Source organism: Anastrepha ludens, chromosome 3 (assembly GCF_028408465.1).
Source record: "Anastrepha ludens isolate Willacy chromosome 3, idAnaLude1.1, whole genome shotgun sequence".
NCBI classification, from domain to species: domain Eukaryota; kingdom Metazoa; phylum Arthropoda; class Insecta; order Diptera; family Tephritidae; genus Anastrepha; species Anastrepha ludens.
This window is the reverse complement of record NC_071499.1, coordinates 19,340,218-19,352,577: the sequence shown is the minus strand read 5'-3', so window position 1 is coordinate 19,352,577 and position 12,360 is coordinate 19,340,218. Positions and strand designations below refer to the sequence as shown.

The window sequence follows — 12,360 nt, the reverse complement described above, 5'->3', positions numbered from 1 at the left end:
AATAAAACAATTGTTAAAAAATATAATAAAAATAATGTAATAAAAAGTATTGTTAAAAAATATAATTTTTTTTATTGTTAAAGAATTAAAAAATCTTAAATAATAATTATTTTTTAATCCTTTTTAAAAACCAAAAAGGAAAAGTTTTCTTTTTTACACAAAATTGTTAAAACATAAATTTTTGTTTTTTAAAATCTTAAACAGTTTTTTTTTAATCTTTTTTAAATTGTTAAAAAAAGTTTTGTTCTTTTAATTCTTAAAAAAAATTGTTTTGTTAATTCTTAAAGAATAATCTTTTTAGTCCTTTTCAAAAATCAAATTACAAAATAAATTTTTGTTTTTTAAATTCTTAAAAAATATTGTTTTAAAAGGTTTTGTCTTTTTAATTCTTAAAAAATATTTTGTTTGTTCTTTTTAAAAACCAAATTAAAAAATAAAAACTTTATTTATTTTTTAAATTCTTAAATTCTTTAAAATAAAAAAAAAAATTTGGTTTTTTAATTCTTAAAAAACAATTTTTTAGTCCTTTTCGAAACCAAAAATAAAAAAATTATTTTTTTTTTAATTCTCAAACAATATTTTTCTTTAATCCTTTTTAAATATTTTTTAAGAATTAAAAAAACTGATTTTTTTTAAAGCTTTTCAAAAACCAAATTAAAAAATAAATTTTAGTTTATTAAATTCTTCAAAAATATTTTTTTTAATCTTTAAAATTTTTTTTTTTTAATTCTTAAAAAACAATGTTTTTAGTTCTTTTCAAAAACCAAATTAAAAAATAAATTTTAGTTTTTTAAATTCTTCAAAAATATTTTTTTTAATCTTTAAAAATTCTTTTTTAATTCTTAAAAACAATGTTTTTAGTCCTTTTCAAAAACCAAATTAAAAAATAAATGTAGTATGTTAAATTCTTAAAAAATATTTTTTTTTGTAATTTTATTTTTAACTATGTTTTTTAATTCTTAAAAAACATTTTTTTTAGTCCTTTTCAAAAACCAAATTTAAAAATTAATTTTAGTTTTTTAAATTCTTCAAAAATATTTTTTTTAATCCGTTCTAATTGTTAAAAAAAATTGTTTCTTTAATTCTTAACAAATATTTTTTAGTCCTTTTCAAAAACCAAATTCAGAAATAAATTTTACTTTTTTAAATTCTGAAAAAAGGCTTCCTTTTTTATCCTTTTAAATATTTTTTTTTAATTCTTAAAAACTAATGTTTTTAGGCGTTTTCAAAAACCAAATTAAAAAATACATTTTAGCTTTTTAAATTCTTAAAAAATATTGATTTTTAATCCTTTTTAAATTGTTAAAAAAAATTTGGTTTTTTTTTAGTTCTTAAAAAATATTTGTTTTAGTCCTTTTCAAGCACCAAAAAGTAACTGTTTTTTTTTTTGATAAAAGATGCCTGATAAACAGAAAAAATTCAAAATAGTGATTCTACGCTGCCACTGAGTCAACTAAGGCATAACTCAAATTCTATGTGCCTACTAATTTCTCCGGTGTGGGCTTTTAAGCGCAGAAATTGATTATTTATAAAAATAAGATATGAACAGCGACATTTTAAATGTTTTTGCAGCAATAGAAGGCGGATTTTGACTTACTAAATTAAATAAGAAAAATTCTGAACTGTGTAATTTCTGTAAATTTCTTTTAATTACTTTATTTGCTCTACTTTGTCATGAATTTCCTCGTCATCCGTGAAATGTAATATTTAATAAAGAAAAACAAAAAACATGTATATTAAGAAAATGCGATCACTCACCTTAAGTGCACCTATGCGTAAATTCGTTTGTGGCCACATTGTCGAAGCGACACGCAACCAACCGTACAGGGTGGGGGCAACATAACAGCCACCAAAGAGACCGAAACGCAGTATGCGCATCCAGTCATAATCTTCTGTTTTGCGAAATAGAGAAAAAAAAAAACAATAAATTAAATACAATTTGGAAAAAAACCAGCTATTAAATTAGTCAAATAAATAAAATTAACGACTTACTGAGTTCTCTGCCCTCGATAGTTTGCTGCATGAAACTACTCGTGGGCCATACAATCGAATAAGCGATAACACCTTTGGCCAGAGGATGAGCAGAAATGAATAGGCGCCATTTTGATTTTAGAAAATTCACTGTTGCCGGTACGACCATTTTGTCTAGTATCAAAAACAAAGATACTAAATATTAAAATAACAAATAATATAAAATATAATCAAATATAAATGCATACATACATACATAGTTTATGGCTTCAAGAAGCCTTGACAACGAAAATGGAAACGGAAATGCGGAAACAACAAATAATCACTCATCAACACTATTTTTAATAATTCAAAGGTTAATATGTATATATAAGTACATACATACATATCAAAGCTAAGAATCGCATCACAGGCGCTAACCTCGAGGTGTTGGCAAGTGTAAGAGTTTGTGTGTGTGTGCATGTAAATTGCTTTATACGCGCCCTGATGCACTTAAACTGTGAACAGCTGTATAGATTGCAGACTAGCAGGCGCCGCGCACCAGATAGGAGCACACGTTTTAAGGGGAAAAGTTGCATATATTTTTTTTTTTGCAAGTGGAAGAGAAAAACAAAAACAAATGGGCACACATTTTGGCAGTTTACCTTTTATGGAAATGAGCATTGCAAACCTGTATGGAAGAGTTTCGTGTTGCTACTCTTTTTTATTTAATTTACTTACATACATACATACATACATACATACGCATGTATTCACGTGTATAGGCAATAGGGGAATACCATGTTTGGGCTCTTATGCAGCACCCTTAAATATAGATTAAAAAAAAATTCCACTCTAGTCGTTTACGCTTTTATCGAACTTCCATGCACTCCCCGTTTTTCACGTAATGGCAATGAATTTAAGTTTGAAATATTTTGGCTAATTTGCTTTTAACTAATAATTATCGAATTTCAATCAATTTCAATTTCTGTACTCAAACACTTCTAAGGCATTCTTTGCATATTTTACGTAAAATGTGGAAAATTTGCTTGCTTTTTTTCCGCACTGCCTCAAATCTCAAAATCAAGGCATAGTAGATATTTCAAATATCTATTTTTAGCGCTTGCATTTGCACATAACGCTGCACTTTCTATCATAGTTTGGTGGCTTATTAAATATTTAGGTAAAATTTCTACTCGTGCACTTTACACTTTTTCAAAATACTTGATTTTTTATTATATTTAATTGGTACACTTATAAAGGAAATGCTTTCATTTTACGAAATTGCATTATTTATTATTTTTTTATTTATGTTATTCTCTGCGCACGCTTTGGGCGATTGTTAGTCGTACACTACTGGCGGAGTAAATTGAAAAAGTCCCACTTTGACAATGAAATTTAGCTTTTTTCCGTCGTGATGTAAACACAATAACGGCATTGCAGCTTTCGACATGCACATGTGCAACGGTGGCAATTTGGTTTTTTTGCTGTTGTTTGTGCAAAGCTCCTTAATGCATTAGTTAGTGATCTTCAAAAGCCAAGTGCTCATTCGTCACACCTTCAATGCAAACAAATTTAATAAAATGACGCATGAGTCTGCATACATACATATCTACACACAAGCATGTTACAGAAAGTATTTGAGAGGAATGCCATTGCAGTTTATATTCGAAAGAATGTATTCAGAAGTGAAAAGGCTCAGTCTAATATTATTTAACTAGTCTTTAATTAGTCGCAATACCAACTGAGCACGTTGGATATCGTCCATTTCATTTTGTTGTTGCTGTAGCAGTTCATTAAGTCCTGCCAGTGCGTTGTAATCACCGGCCGTCATCATCTATCTCATCTCACGTTAGGCTCACAAAATACGCTACTTCAACTGATTGGGTGCAAAGCTAGAGTGGCGTTATGTGAGTGAGTTTAAGGGGTAAGGTGGGGATGCCTTCGAGTGGGATACCTTCACATGTCGGACATTTGTTGAGCATGTCGTATGTTGCATGTCAATACTGGGAAGGTAGGAGTTTAACCTGAGCCGAAGTTATGCGTGTCGCACGAGGCAGTAGAAGCTCTTCGTGATGGTTGTTTTCGCATAACGGCATTCGAGGGGTGGAAGTTTAGGAAAGTGATAAGAGACTTCCGTTGAATGTCTTTGAATGCTTGACCATGATGGAAAGAATAATGAGATGGCGTTTGTCGTGGTGCCGTTACTTTGCTCGCAGCGAATTTGACAATGAGTTACGTTATTTTAGCTCCTATATGGCCAGATTACCATTTTCGTGACTTGGCTTAGCATTTTTTTTGTTATTTAGTCTCGGAGTTTTAGCTCTTTCTTTATGACATTTTTCTAGCCTGTTCTAATTAAAATGTAATGTTTATGATTTTGTAAAATATACATTTTTTTTAATTAGTTAAATAATTCATTCAGTTTTATTTAGCTTTACTTTTTTTTAACATCTGGTGGCATTGCCCGCGATTGCAGGTGGTGTTGGTGTTCCTCTGCTTTTGGCAGTCAAATCTCTCTCTCGCTACTGCAGTGTTGCCTAGCTTTGGACATAAAAACGCACTGAAATGCCCGTTCAAAGAAAATAAAACACCAAATTTTTATTGAATCACTTAAAGAACTTCGTATGCGTAACAAATTGTCTTTAGAATTTACGTTTTTTTTAATAAATGTGTTATGCTTATGTGCAATTTAATTTATGAGTTTTTTTTTTTTTTGTTAAGCGAGACTATTTTGTTAAGGGAACGACGTATTTGCTAAATTTGAAGTTATGTAACTCGATAAGGTACTCTTTTAGTAAAAATGTCAGAATGGTTTCTTTAGAATTTTCTGGTCTTTTGTGGCTTATTTTAACAATGAATACACTTCTTGATGCCCTATGTCCTATGATGGCAGGAAGAAACGATTACACCTCTATGGTTTTAATTTTTAATACGCATTCCGTAAATTCAAACGCTTTTTAAAATGTGTTAAAGGTTTTCAATATAAAGAAGTGTTGAGAGAGGGACATTTAATATTCTTGCATAACCTTAAAAGGAGTAAAAAATTAAATTCACACTTTCAAAATATCAAATTTTATAAGAACCAACAAATTTTCATTAACACTAAAATCTTCTCAGAGTGGCCTTTTTCAAACTTCTTTTGTATAATAATACAGTTTTTTTCAACCTAAAGTCTCGGTAGCCTTAAATTAAAAACAAAAAGAAACAAACACCAAACTTAAAAATTGTCGCATTTTCGGTATAAAAAAGCACTAAATTTATTGCGAAGAGCAAATGGTTGGCAATACTGCACAACTCGGAAAAACGTGACTTCACGTACTCTCTGATGGGCGCAATCTTGTTTCTCTCATTCTTGGTGCTTGTCTATATACTATCTGGTACAGTAGCTGCGATTGGTCCCGCATCTCGTCAATGTAATATTAAAGAGATGCCTTCAGAGTCACCTGGGAGGTGGTTCAGTCTTGAGCAAATGCCTGGTTGCCGCGATAGCAACCCAGCAGGAATTGCTTGGCGCGCATCCTATTACGCGCTTTAACCAGCAAAAAACCCTGCAAACCAACCTACTGCTTGCTTTATCCGGCTCTGTTTTGAGTTTTGATCTCGAAATATTACTGGTGAAACGCCTATTTGATCATACTGGGCTCCTTTTCTACGATTTAGTAATCATTGATCGTTGCGAAAGCAAGTAATATAATTGTTTTGATTGCTGTTTATAATTTATCTCAGTTTCATTTGGTTTCAAGAAATCCTAAAATTAAAACAACCTTCTGAGCCCGCCGAATACAAAGCATCATTTTGCAACCATTTGCATTAAATAAAAAGTTCTGAAAAATTTTCAATTATTCAAATTATCCCATTTACATCAAATATACGCCATTTTGTTGAACAACTGTTGCCCACTTCGCAGTGAATTTCACAATTCTGTGATTGTTGAAGTTCGCGTCCCTGTTGGTGAACAACCAGACCAACGAATTTTCACAAGCCTCTGTTGAGGCCACTTTTACATTAGACAGAAAATTTTGCAAATGCTTCAAAAAAGTGATACTGGCTTAGCGCCAAATCAGAACTATACGCCCGTTGCGATATAACCTCTCACTCAAGCTCCCGCAGCTTCTTGTAGAATACGACGTTCTATTCGTTAATTTTGGCTGATTCTGTTCGATCGCCTACTTCAATCAGGTCACTTGCAAGTAGCGGTGTGAATTGAGTATTGCGTGAGGAGCCTGATGGTCTCACAGTGGATGATGCCGTTGATGATATCATCGAAAACCAGCAAAACCATCTTGGACGTTTAATTATTTAGACTCAATCATTTAGGCGGGCTCACAGGTTGTTAAGCACAATCTTTTTCAGCTGCTCTTTTCATAAGTATGTGACCTGTGATGCAATTTTCATTGAGAGCTACCACACGTTCAAAAAGTGCATCAACTTCGTTACGTCCGAGCAAAGAATCGTACGAATTGTTTGTTTCAATTCTTGTGACACTAATACATCGAGCTTCTTCTTAAGATTTACAATTGGTTACAAATACTTTGATACGATTTATTGCCTTCAAAAGTTGCTGGCCTCACTTACGCCATTCGTCCCTTCTAAGTATGATACTTATGTATGTTAAAATATGAGCCAAGTTCGCTCTTTTGAAACAAAAAAAAAAATCAGCGTCAAATAATGCAAAATAAAAACAAAAAACAATGCAGCACGTGGCGCTCTCGGTACAAGCCAACAAACGGTTATAAGTGGAAGTTCACCGTATGTACATACATAAGTCTCAGCACAGAGCATCAATTGCCATGCTGCTGCAGTGATCTTCAAAAAAGAAGCGCAAAATATCAAAGCTTTCCGCATAATGAGCTTTGTGTGCATAAAAGTTAGCATATCTGCGCACAAGATACAAATGTTGTGTCCGTTGCCAAAAAGCCGAAAAAATACAAAAACAAAACGACAATGAGAGCACAATGGTATTCTGTAGACATCAACCAATCATTCTTTTTTATAAAATGTAAACAAATTTTACACTTAGCGGAAGTGAGAGCTTTGCCGCAGCAGTGCATTTTTTTTTTGTTGAGAGCGCAAATTAGATGCTTGTAGGTGAACAAATATGGATGTCTGAATGGGGTAGAAAATAAGGCGCCTAGCATTGAATGCGTGAGAAGCACTGAACTTGACCGCAAGCTTTCATAATTTGAGCATAATTTCATTTTTGCTGAACAAAATTTGTATCTCTCTGCGAAAATTGCCGATTGGCGAGTGACGAAAGAATGACGCATGACACATTTTTTAAGTTAAATAAAGTAAATTGGAAAAGTGTTTGTGATTTACGTATGCTTGGTGAAATTGCGATTGTTTTTTGTATGTGTGTGAGTTTTCCGAATGGCGTCACTAGACGATTACACCTCAGTGGAACTTCGTGTGGATATCAACAGCTTCGGAATAACATCTCTCAACTAGGCAGAGTTAGAACGATCTGCTTTTGTAGTTTGTGATGGGTGTTTTTTTGCAATATTTTATGGTAGTTGGATAAAAAAAAAATATAATTAAAAGAAGCAGTTGAAAAAAAGTAATAAAAGAATTAGCAGCAGTTATGCTTCGCTTTTCGTTTAAAAAAAAAGAATAAAATTAATAAAAATAGCAGCTGGCTATGTTTCGCTTTTCCATGGCGTCTTGCCACTAAAAAATGTTGTTTTCATCATTGTGATGTTGCAGGCCTCCTTTAGTGAATAGACGAGTTATGTATGCCATTACCTTCAACTTTTAAGTAAACTATTTTGTTTACATTTGGCTAAAATAAATTTTAACATACAAAAAAAAAAAACAAAATGCGAAGTATTGCGTTTAATCTAATCAAATTTGCACAAATACCTGTTAATTTATGACTTGCCAGAAAGTAATTATATTAATAGGATTTAGGAAATATACTAAAACTTTTTTTGAAAATTTCTTGATAAGAAAATACAAAATTGTAGAATTTTCAAATGGATATAATTTGCATAATTTAGTTAGTTTATCGCCTAATTGCGTTTAAATCTGGCATTTCAAGGTTCTTAAAGCTGGTTGGGTGCAAAAGAAGCCACTTAAGCCACACAGAAAACCTTAACATTTATGCGCAGCTTCCGTTCTGCGGGAATATATCGAAGAAAGTATGACAATTTGGAATATTTTTGCCTCTATACTAAAAATGATTAAATTTTTAATAATAATTTTGTAAATAATCCTCATCTGACAATATTTCCGTGTTTACACAGGTTTTAATATTATAATTGGAATATTAAAAAAGTAAAAAAATTATGTTGAAGTAAAAAAAACAGCAACTAAGTGAATAAGGCGCAAATGAAATCAAGTAAACTGGAAAATTCTTATAGAATTTATTTATAACTAGAATTTTGCTGAAAGTAGACACTCAAGCGGTGAAAATTCTAAAAGTAATTTTTAGGGGTTTGGGCACCTAAGTGAGTAAGGCACTTAGGTGAAAATCAAATAATAATATGAATTTTATGCAGACAGAAGGTACAGAAATTCTTAAAAAATTTATTTATAAATAAGATTCTGATGAAAATAGGCACTTAAGCGGGATGTGCACTTAAGTAGAATGCACCTAACTGAGTTTTATAACTAAATAATATTGAGATCTCATATAATTTTAATGCTATAGAAGTTTTAAAAATTCTAAAACTATTGTTTAGCGGATTGAGCAGCTAAGTGAGTAAGGCACTTAGGTGAAAATCCTCAAATTTTAAGAGGAATGCTTTTTAACGAATTTTATGACTTTAAAATAATCAAATATATCAATTTTAAACTCCTAGAATTAAAAAAAAAAACTGAAAAATAATCTAAAATAGCTAAGCGAGTAAGGGACTTGAAATAATTTTGGCAGTTTGGACACCTAAGCGAGTAAACACCTTCGTGAAAATCAACTAATTTTAAGAGGATAGCTTCTAAAAAAGTTTTATGACTTTAAAATAATCAAATCTAATAACTTAAAATTCATAGCAATTTAAAACATAATTTTAAAGCCCTTTGCGCAGCTATGAGAGTAAATCACCTTTGACGAGAAAAAACCAAATAAAAATTTAATTTTACTTCTACTAAAAAATGTGAAGCACAATTGTTTTCTATGAATATACAGGCTTCTCATAGTTCTCCGGTCCGGTTTCATCCTATCGGTAGATTTATAATTTTTGCAAATGGCGTCGTATGTCAATCATATTTGACACTTGTGAACTGGACGGCTGCAGTTTCCAAACAGACATCGAGCGCATAAAAGGACAGAATAAAGATTTCCATCACTCAAAATATTTTTTTTCAACTTATTTAGCATGAAGGCTATTTAAAAAAAAATCGGTGATTAATTTTGCGCTACCTTGTACTAAGTAAATGATCAGTTAAGGGGTTAGGGGTAGTCCGAATTAAAAGAAATTAGATTTTTTTGCATATTCTTAAAGTATAATATCTTAAAAATATTCTGCGAAAATTTTAAGTGAGTCCGACAAAATATTTTTCGAGTTATTCAAAAATTAACAAAGGGCGCTAGGGCGCTCCGGAGCTCGATAGCAAAACTTTAAGTAGGTTTTTCTCAAAACTATGTTTTTTGAACTGGTGATCACTGTAACTTAAAAACCAGCTTGGTGGATTTCAATAAAATTTATACTGCTTTTGAAACAGATGAAAAATTCGTACCTGATGGAAGCATTTTTTTTTTTGTCTAAAATGTCAATTTTTTTTTGTCAGAAATCTCGGTTTTTTGTGGTCTAAAATCACGATTTTTTTTGTCAAAAATCTTGATTTTTTGCGGTCTAAAATCTCGATTTTTTTGTCAAACATCTCGATTTTTTGTTATCTAAAATTTGTTTTCTTTTTGGCCAAGAATCTCGATTTTTTTGTTGTCAAAAATCTCGATTTTTTTGTCAAAAATCTCAATTTTTTTTGTCGGAAATCCCAATTTTTTTTTGTCTAAGATCTGGATTGTTTTTTTGTCAAAAACCTGGATTTTTTTGTTGTCTAAAATCTCAATTTTTTTTGTCTAAAATCTTGGTTTTTTTTTTGTCAAAAATCTCGATTTTTTTGTCTAAAATCTCAATTTCTTTTGTCAAAAACGTGGTTTTATTTTGGTCAAAATTCTCACTTTTTTTGTTTAAAATTCGATTTTTTTTGTCTAGAATTTCGATTTTTTTGTCTAAATCTCAATTTTTTTTTGTCTAAAATCTCGATTTTGTTTTGTCAAAAATCTCAATATTTTGTCTAAAATCTCTATTTTTTTTGTCAAATATCTCGTTTTTTTGTCAAAAAACTCAATTCTTTTTTTTAGGTCCAAAATCTCGATTTTTGTTTTGTCGAAAATGTCCATTTATTTGTCAAAAATCTCGATTTTTTTTTGTCTAAAAACTCGATTTTTCTTTGTCTAAAATTTTTATTTTTTTTTTGTCAAAACTCTATTTTTTTTGTCAAAAATATGGATTTTTTTTTGTCGAAAATCCCAATTTTTTGTTGTCTAAGATCTGGATTGTTTTTTTGTCAAAAACCTCGATTTTTTTGTTGTCTAAAATCTCGCTTTTTTTTGTCTAAAATCTCGATTTTTTTGTCTAAAATCTCAATTTTTTTTTGTCAAAAACCTGGTTCTTCTTGTCAAAACTCGTTGTTTTTGTCTAAAATCTCGATTTTATTTTGGTCAAAATTCTCACTTTTTTTGTTTAAAATTCGATTTTTTTTGTCTAGAATTTCGATTTTTTTGTCTAAATCTCAATTTTTTTTTGTCTAAAATCTCGATTTTGTTTTGTCAAAAATCTCAATATTTTGTCTAAAATCTCTATTTTTTTTTGTCAAATATCTCGTTTTTTTGTCAAAAAACTCAATTCTTTTTTTTAGGTCCAAAATCTCGATTTTTGTTTTGTCGAAAATCTCCATTTATTTGTCAAAAATCTCGATTTTTTTTGTCTAAAATCTTGATTTTTCTTTGTCTAAAATCTTTATTTTTTTTTTTGTCAAAACTCTATTTTTTTTTCAAAAATATGGATTTTGTTTTGTCAAAAATCTCGATTTTTTTGTTGCCTAAAATCTCTATTTTGTTTTGTGAAAAGTCTCAATTTTTTTTCTAAAATCTCGATTTTTTTGTCTTAAATCTTTTTTGTTGTCTAAATTGTTGTTGTCGATTTTTTTTTGTCAAAAATCTCGATTTTTTTAACAATTAATTGTTGGTTTTTATCTTGAAAATCTGAAAAATATTTTCTGAAGCCGTCATATTGTTAATTTTGAGAAAAAAGCTCCGATCAGGCACAAAATTATCTATTAATAAAACTAATTTCTCTTGTCCGATTGATTTCAGATGAATCTCTAAGGACTTGAGATGATCACCGCATTGGACTTCTTGAGAAACGGGTTCCACATAAACCGAGATAACTTTTACAATACATTTTTTTTTCTAAATTTTGCTAGAGTCAAGTCGAAACATAATGTATTATTGCTATGTTTTTATTTTTATAAACTAAAGCAATTGACTAGCAAAAAAAAAAATTATTGAAAATCATAATTTTTTCGGGCCTCTGACTACCCCTAACCCCTCCTTAAGGTAGCAGTTCAGTTCAGAATTCAGTTCAGTACAGTTCAAAATGTGCATTATTTAGTTTCCCTAAACACAAAACGCAAAAACATGCGTTGGGGACAACCAATTTGCATGGTCATGCCATTTTTTGTTGTTGTTTTTTTGTTTGGTTTGACACCCTTTGAATTGCTTAGCGCAATTAGGCATTTGTCTAAGTAGCCGAAATTACAAAAAATAACACAAAAAAGAGAAAAAACTATTTCTGGCTGATAACCGGTTCTTACAAACTTCAGTCAGTCCATCCGCAGCACTCTTTGTTGTATGCTAATAACTGTTTCGATATTTTTTGACAATTCTACGATCAGACATAAACACATACATACATACATACATATGCGTACCATATGCGCTGCGCTTCATATATTTAGCCAAAACTTAACAACTTTTTATGTATCTAGCGAATGTTTGGACTTATGACGAACGCACGAGTTTGGCAATCGTCTGCCCCCGCGCGCATCTCTCTTCTTCATAGTATCATTTGTTGTTGGTAGCTTGCTGCTTTAGATTTTTCGCTAGGGAATATTCCACACTCCGCGTGATTACCACCACCGCCTTCGATTTCCATTTTCGTTTTTTTTTGTTTTGCTTTTTTACCAAAAATTTTCCAATAGAATTAACTTACCTCTTTTTTTTTCTTATATATCTCCAAAGACTTTTTTGAAGTGACTAGTAAAGATCAGTGGATTTTACAGAGTATTTCGTAATTCTTGCACAAGTAAACTTTAACAAAAAAAATAAGCGCTTACGTAGTGCTTGTCAAGAAACTTTATTTCATTTCACGCCTCCGCTACATTCACTCTGCTCAAAAGGCCAAT

General features: G+C 30.6%; 2 protein-coding genes across 4 annotated transcripts in view; both read right to left on the bottom strand.

The window, feature by feature from the left end:
- LOC128857090 (uncharacterized) overlaps positions 1 to 3,312 on the bottom strand; it is a 22,993-nt gene extending 19,681 nt beyond the window's left edge. Inside the window, exon 1 of one of the 2 annotated variants that reach the window (XM_054092662.1) lies at positions 3,160 to 3,312. The gene's annotated coding sequence lies outside the window, so the exon portion shown is untranslated. The remainder of the gene's footprint in view (positions 1 to 3,159) is intronic. The other variant, XM_054092663.1, reaches the window with a different exon arrangement.
- The window catches only part of LOC128857089 (uncharacterized), a 13,979-nt gene extending 1,619 nt beyond the window's left edge, over positions 1 to 12,360 (bottom strand). The window contains exons 1-3 of one of the 2 annotated variants that reach the window (XM_054092660.1): positions 12,168 to 12,360; positions 1,993 to 2,166; positions 1,759 to 1,892 (exon numbers count right to left, since the gene is read on the bottom strand). In XM_054092660.1, the coding sequence (XP_053948635.1) occupies positions 1,759 to 1,892; positions 1,993 to 2,140 (282 nt within the window). In that variant the 5' untranslated portion in view covers positions 2,141 to 2,166; positions 12,168 to 12,360. The remainder of the gene's footprint in view (positions 1 to 1,758; positions 1,893 to 1,992; positions 2,167 to 12,167) is intronic. The other variant, XM_054092659.1, reaches the window with a different exon arrangement.